Source organism: Haplochromis burtoni, unplaced genomic scaffold (assembly GCF_018398535.1).
Source record: "Haplochromis burtoni strain Fernald_Lab_line unplaced genomic scaffold, NCSU_Asbu1 Contig_13, whole genome shotgun sequence".
In the NCBI taxonomy this organism is placed as follows: domain Eukaryota; kingdom Metazoa; phylum Chordata; class Actinopteri; order Cichliformes; family Cichlidae; genus Haplochromis; species Haplochromis burtoni.
Window position 1 is genome coordinate 39,742 of NW_024582374.1, and position 7,527 is coordinate 47,268.

General features: G+C 41.5%; 2 protein-coding genes across 2 annotated transcripts in view; one reads left to right on the forward strand and one right to left on the reverse strand.

The window, feature by feature from the left end:
• The window catches only part of uhmk1 (U2AF homology motif (UHM) kinase 1), an 11,788-nt gene extending 7,618 nt beyond the window's left edge, over positions 1-4,170 (reverse strand). Inside the window, exons 1-6 of the mRNA XM_005919860.3 lie at positions 3,411-4,170; positions 2,689-2,818; positions 1,484-1,670; positions 498-695; positions 297-391; positions 142-218 (exon numbers count right to left, since the gene is read on the reverse strand). Coding sequence (XP_005919922.1) covers positions 142-218; positions 297-391; positions 498-695; positions 1,484-1,670; positions 2,689-2,818; positions 3,411-3,711 — 988 coding nt within the window. The 5' untranslated portion in view covers positions 3,712-4,170. The remainder of the gene's footprint in view (positions 1-141; positions 219-296; positions 392-497; positions 696-1,483; positions 1,671-2,688; positions 2,819-3,410) is intronic.
• A 1,137-nt stretch (positions 4,171-5,307) lies between these two features.
• akr1a1b (aldo-keto reductase family 1, member A1b (aldehyde reductase)) overlaps positions 5,308-7,527 on the forward strand; it is a 16,041-nt gene continuing 13,821 nt past the window's right edge. The window contains exon 1 of the mRNA XM_005919862.3: positions 5,308-5,436. Within this exon, the coding sequence (XP_005919924.1) occupies positions 5,368-5,436 (69 nt within the window). The 5' untranslated portion in view covers positions 5,308-5,367. The remainder of the gene's footprint in view (positions 5,437-7,527) is intronic.

Below are 7,527 nucleotides of genomic sequence, written 5' to 3' on the forward strand. Positions count from 1 at the left end.
CAGTACACTACCAAAGCTCATTATCAGTGCACACACACACACACACACACACACACACACACACACACACACACACACCTAAGTATAACACACCAGAGAGTTGTGTTTATCTTAGTGAATGTCTCAAATATTGACACTTACCAAAGGGAATACTGAAGAATGGGCTCAGCAGGGCAGTTTCAGCTGAGCATCTTTGTTTTGGATCAGTGACAAGCATGCTGCAGACACAAAGTAACATGAGTCAACAACCAGAGCCATCATGATAAGACTTCACTGTTTAGTGGATGATTCTTTACCTTTTAATAAGGTCTCTGAGGTGATAGACGGGGATGGCAGGGCATGCCAGGCTGTTGTTGGCAAAGACATGGTCTACAATGGCAGCGCTGTTATCCTGCAGGGCAGAAAACCATACTGTGTAAGCTCATGTCTTTCTATTGCACCAAAGGTCTGTGTTATTAGATTTTTCTTTGCTTAAAACTTGGAGAGCTTTGCCAAACCTTCCACTCTTGCGAGCGGACGGTGTCTTTGAGTTTGATTCCTGAGAACATCTCCAGCAGGATGATGCCCAGGCTCCACAGGTCGACGGCGGCCGTGCAGCCCGAGTCTCCCTCCATTTCCACCCCCGCCTGAGCCAGGCTGTTCTGAAGCTCAGCCTCCGGTGCGCGGTACCCATCTGTCTGGATGTACTTGACATCCTGCAAGATAAGGATGTCGTAATTTCACAAACAGAGCTATCCCTGATCCTCTTTTATTAACATTCACATCTAAATACACACTATTTTATCTTTAGCTAACATAAAAACAAAATGAGCACAAAACATTTGTTCTAGTCATCTCTATTAAGTGCATTTATTTCTTTTCAAATAATGTGCTCTAAATGCATTCGATACAGACTGATTCATAAAAGCTTAAACTCAATCAAATTGGTTCAGCTCCAACCAAGAAGACAAACAGAGAGCCTGTGTTAAGAAGTTCTGTCAATAAGAGGAAAAACTCTCAATGCCTTCATAAGGTGAAGCTTGGAATAACAACAGCTGCTTTATCTCCAAATTGCTCAGGCTCTCTCATGGTCTGCTTTCAGCAGCCCGCTACTGGCTGTCAGCTTTCTTTCATCTGCCCTAAGTCTGCCACGCAAAGTCTCCCGAGGTATCCATGTCTTCTAATACCTAGACCTCTCTTTAGTCTCATCTGCACCTGCAGACATCCTGCAACAACGGCAGGAAACCACAGACTAGTGGCCATCGCAAACTGGTCAAAACCCACCTAATCAGTGCCAAACTCACTATTGAATGAACCTGTATCTTCCACCACATCCACCTTTTTCTGGATTTTTAAAAAAAATCTGTTGAACAATATTTAAAGTTAAAGAAAATCTCCTGTAAAAAAAAACACATCTTTAACTTCAGTCATTGCATCATGTTTTTTTAATGTTAGGGAATAAATTGTTGAGCTTAAAATATTGAGAATAATAACAAAAACCCACCTGGTTTCCCTGTTTGAAGCTGAGGCCAAAGTCAATGAGCTTGAAGGACTCGTCATCAGCGCTCCAGAGGATGTTGCGTGGTTTGAGGTCTGCGTGGACGTAGCCTTCTTTGTGAAGGAAGGCGAGAGCCTCGAGGATGTCTCTGGCACAGTGCTGGACAAGCCACATGGAGTGGCCCTGCTGGGCTCTAAACACAAATGTTGAACTACGATGTTACACAGCTCACATCCTCTTAGCAATAACAAAATCTAACATTATTCATTATATAACATGATCACTGGTCCAGATGCTGTTTATATTGTTAAAAATCTTGTATTACATCTGGAAAAAAAAAAGAAAAGGAAAACTGAACAATCTTCACTCCCAACAACTGATAAATAGTGCTGTCAAACTATCCCACAATACGTCACTTTATGTTGTAGTACAGCCACAATACATGCAGCATACTTGTTTGACCAGCAGATGGCATTATGTGCTGCTTGAATGAGGTTTTGACACAGTACACGAGTATGGCAAAACATGAAGCCTTCTCTCCATGCTTTAGGAAAAGAAAACTATGTTACTATCCAATGTATTTAGAAGGTAATAAAAGATTTAACGCATAACGTTGCAAAAGTCTGTAATGTAAATATAGAAACTACTGCCATGAGAAATGCCACTAACTTTTGACAGTTTAAGTTGAAAAGTAGACATGTACAAAATCATAAAATTTTGTCATTTGCAGAGACTATTGACAGTGTCAGGATGGGGGGAAAATGCAAATGAAACATGGTATGGATTTGAATCTGCCATAGACAGAGTAATGGGATTGGCTTGGTTGTGCCTCGGTCCTATGTAGAGCTTTGCAGACAACTGTCTACATGTGATAGCTGTCACCAGGGGTTACTGTCATATGTGGAACAACTATTCCTGTTTGTGCCCCCCCCAGAAGACTGAGAAGAAGTCATACCATACAAAGAACTTCTTTGTAATGAAATAAAATTCGAACATGCAGCTACTGCCTGAGGTTCTCAGGCTGCTATTTTAACCTTTGATTATTTTTCCCCACTTCTTTCACTTTGTTAACTTCACTGGTGCTCTCATCTGTTCCAGTTCAGCTTTCAACCAATCAGCATTCTATCTATTCACAGTTTCATCCATACTGCCTATGAGCTATGGCTTCTTTTAATCACTACTCCACACAATAGTGATATCACCTCACTTACCTTACACCTTGGGTACTACTGTTGCGCCTCACCAGCAGCTCAGACACACTGACATCCAGGAGCTCCAGCAAAAGACAGCGTGTGGTCACACCCATAGAGCTGTGGTTGGTAAACACTCCATACAGTGTGACTGAGAAACAAAAGGGGGAAAAGAATGCATTTCAACAAAAACAGTCAATAACAGTGCAATGCCAGCAGAAAGACATACCAGTATAAGACCATCTTGCTGATCTGTACAGACATGATCCCCATGACATAAATGGATTATTACAATCCACTGAAGTTAAGCTCTCACAACAACTTTTAAGAACTACTTAAGGCCAGATGAAGGTGTTGAAGACTAGCATGTTACTAGATATGAGTTCACAAGTTATTATAAAGGAAATAAACAAACTAGGGTGGGGACAAATCAGATGACTGGGTTTTCTAAGCAAATACTGCAAAAATAGGCAGTGATTTTCTAATACATTTGACATTTATTGGTTAAAAAATGCTTCCTATTAAGCTTTTCCGCTGTTGTAGATCCACTCTGATCTCTTATACACATGTACTGTTGAAATGGCAGTTTTTCAGATATGTGAGGTTGTTCTACGTCTGCTTTGTAAACGAATGATTAGGTAGGTTGTGCTTCTATACAGGAAAATAAAAGTAGTTTGTTATGCAACTGTTTTAATGGTCCACATGAGAGCAAACGTTTTACACAAGTGAAATAAGGCTTTTACCGATGTTTTTGTGTCCCTGGATGTCTTCCAGCACGGACCTCTCCTTGTGATACCCGTAATCTCCTCCCTGAGTGTCGGCTTGAAACTCCTTCACAGCTGCAGTGGCTCTGCCCGAACTGACCCGGTACACCGAGGCCGAGACTCCCTGGCCGAGACGCGACTGGACGGTCCAAAGCTCGCCGAAGATCTCAAACAGCACCGGCTTCATGCTCTGGTCTACGCCGCCCTGTGGGGGCAGGATGCTGTCCGGGTGCGGGGCCTGTACCTTTGCGCTGGGCTCAGAGGAGCCGCAGTGAGCCATTAAGGGAGGGGGAAAGTAGGAGAGGAGCCAGCTAGATGACTGGTGGCAGCAGCTGCAGGATCATTGCAAAGACGACTGTACCGGGACGCGTCAACAGCAGCGAGAACACTCTCTGACTAAGCCTACGTCAGTGTTCAAACTAACCCGAAAGCAATATCCGAGCATATCAGACGACAGTTTTCTACCCGAGACGGCCAAAGTAAGTTCAAGCCAGTCAGCTGACAGAAAGTGAGCTAACTTATCTCCAAACTAGCCATTGAGTTTGAGCACAGAGATAAACCGCCGCCACAGCGCACGGGCTGAAGCTTCCCCCATAATGCACCGGACAATACTAAAGCGTAAGAAGTTATAACAATAACTTCAGAAATGTTATCCGCTACTGCAGCGAAGTTCGACTTGAGTTGTAAACTCAGGTTGTTGATATTGATCTTACTTCCGTTTCTACCGCCCTCCTTCCTTGTTGGTGGTGCATGTTTTCCAGCACTCTGCCCCCTACCGGTAGGGAGTGTACGTACACTATTTCAGATTAAACAAATATATGATGGTTAACTAAAATTAAACTATAAGCTAAAACGTAGTTTGAAAAAAAAAAACAACAACTAATATTTAACCGTTTTTTGAGTCATCACAGGGTACATCTGCATCTATTTCACTCTATCCCTAACATCCCCCTCTGTCACACCAACACTCTGTATGTCCTGTGTAAATACCTCCACGGGTCTCCTCTGAGGTCTTCTTTTCCTCCTGTCTGGCAGCTCAGTATTTAACATCCTCTGTCCATTGTATCCGCTACCCCTCCTCTGCACATGACTCTCTAACTTTGTCTCCAAATTGCTCAGCCTTAACTGTCTCTCGAATGTACTCACAGGACTGTGTAATCCTGTCCCTCCTGATCACGCCTAAGAAAAGCAGGTGAACTGTGGGGCTGTATGAGCAGGGAAAACCCACATTTGACACACCTGCGTCCCAGGTGGATGTGTCCACACAGCAGTTTTGTCTTTTGGGGCACCCATATGCCCCAAAAGAAAGAAAAACCCATATGGGGGAAACCCACATTTTTCTTTTAAATCATTGATAAAATATCATGCATATTCGTTAATATCCTACTACATAATAACATACTTGGGGACATCCGAAGGACTTTATTAATTTGTTTATTTATTATTTATAAAAACGACGTAAATTTGAAATGGAACATCGCTTCTTTTGTTCTCTAGATAAATTACATTTGGATTGATATCCGATATATGCAAAGTAAGCCACTAAAGCTAGTAACTATTTGAAAGTCCTTAAATTAAGATAATTTCGTTATCCAATAGTTTTTACTTTATTTCAGAGTAGACCTTTTCCCGTTCTATTACACGGTTTCTGCATTTTTACGTTATTATTATTATTTTTCTGTGAACTACCTTTAGATTCCCCGGAAATGGAAGAACTATCATACCGGAAAAGGAAAACGTCAACAAGATGAGGTGGTGTTTTTGAACATTTAGCAGAAAACAGCACTCTATGCACAGTGGTCCTACGCTGCAGGAGGACAACCGGAACAGGTCGTTGACTGAAGTCGGCAGCTTTTAAAACCTTGAAACAGTAAGTTGACGAATCAAAGTGAGCACAGAGCCGTGAAGGAGAATTCACGTCACATAATTTTACAGCATGCAGTCACTGAAGTGTCAGCTCCTAAAGCAGACGCTGTGTCGTTTGTGTGTCGGTTTCGGCAGCAGGGTGAGTGTGTGCAGACTTCTACTAAAAACCGACTTTAAAGGGAGTAACGCGAGAGAATGTGAGAGTTGACTTCAATAGAAGCTACAACAGCAGCCGCTGTTATTTCAACAGAAAGTGTGGCGGCTGATGTTTTTAACGAGCAGCTGTTACATTCATTTTTTTTCTCCTGAAGACAATCTCAGCAACAAGCGAAGCCACCGAGTGACCACACAGCCACAATACTTTATCTAACCGTAGCGCCCTCTTTACTAAGTGTAGCATTGTTTGCTACCATTTGCTACATACTACAAACGTCACTCCTTATTTGCAGATTTGTTAAGGGGGGTTCAGCAGTTTTTTTTTTGATGTCGAAGGACAGTGAGCGCGAGGACAGTGGTATTGAGGTGTGGCAGGGCGCGTGACTTTCCAGAAAACCAGCTGACTTTCAGGGATTTTTTGAAAGATCTGGAAAATACTGGTGTTTTTGCAGATTGGTCAGTCGAGTTGTAAACCAAATTAACACCGCTTTCCTTTCCTGCAATAAAAAAAGAATGCAAAAGGAAAACAAGTTTAACATACGACATCAAAAAGAGCCGTCAGACCTGCTGAAACAGGGCAAAATATAGCTCTATAACCATAAAAGTCATTTTCTAGTTAGCCTCTGAACACGGCCTCCGCTTCTCCCTCTTCTGTATCTTCAACCAACAATAGAACTATTTTAAAGGGCAAAAAGCAGAATGCACCTTGTAGGCGACCACTTTTTTTGGAGCCATTTCAGTGGTCATTTGGATATAAAACTGCATGCATTCAACAGCCAAAACAAAGAAACTGCCCTTCTTCCCTCTGCAATCATACTTCTATCAATAATGCTCAGTTTTTAGAGTGTCATGTGTCTCTCTATAATGCTTTCAAAGAAAGACATCAGGTGCTTAAAAGCTGACATTGACGTGGGAACCACAAAGTGTGTGGGCCTGTTAGTGAAAGCTACTGATGTCAGTAGCTGATAACCAAGAAGTTCACAGATCATTTGTAGATTCTGACTAAATTGTTTCCGAGGAAAGTTACACCACCCTCTGTTATCTAGTGATCAAGCCTTCAAAATCTCAAAAGGCACCAAGTAGCCACCAGAACTGATGTGGTGTTGTGTGGAGTTTTTTTTTTTTTTTTTTACTTTGTGGCTTCATAGTGTAGTAGTTTACACATTTGCCTAACAAGTGAAACATCCCTTGCAGGCACCCAAGAGGAGACACAAATCCCTTTGAAATTGCATAAGACATAAAGAAAATCTGGTGAATACGGAAGCAGCTGAAAGCAGTTACTATTTATGGCATCAGTGGAAGATGTCTGAGAGGAATGGGAATGTGGAACAAGCAGATAGTGTTTGTGTTAGGCGGTGCGAGTCAGAGAGGGCGGGTACAGGTGTCTTGGATCAACAGGAATGTAGTTCCTTCTACACGCTGCCACACTGAGCTCTTTTACATCTGGGCTTGCACTACTTATTGACTGATACACATCTATGGTAGGTATTATCAAAGCAGATGTGTTTCTATGGTGTTCAAAATTAGATGAGAAACAATTTTGCATATATGGGTTTTGTATAATTAATGTTTGTGTGAGTGCACTTTGAGAAATTTCTTTGTCTGCTGAATCTCAAATCCAACTCTGAGAAAAATCCTCAAGTTTCTTACTTTCAGGTCTTTTTATTTGAAGTATTGTAATTATTATATAGTGAGGGGAATGATCACATCCCTCTAGCTGTTGAAAATGCAAGTCAGCAGCCTTCATTTCCTTTCATGCTTCCTTTTCAGCTTTTCCTTTTTCCCTTTGGTGCAAAAACAACTTTGGAAATTCTCATACTTTAAGATGTGCAAGCTTTCAATTCAGAAATGTTTTTCATAAGCTAATATTTTTACTCCTGTATACAAACTTAATTCTAGTGTTCTGGCTGCATTCTCATCATGAGATCTTGTGTTTAATCTAAGCTAAATTTTGATATGGATATATTAAATGTTAAAGATATTCTATTATCAAGTACTCAGATGCAATGAAATATCACTCAGACACTTAGAGCAGTTTTAAACGTGCACGGGTGAGAGACTCAGGGAGAGACTC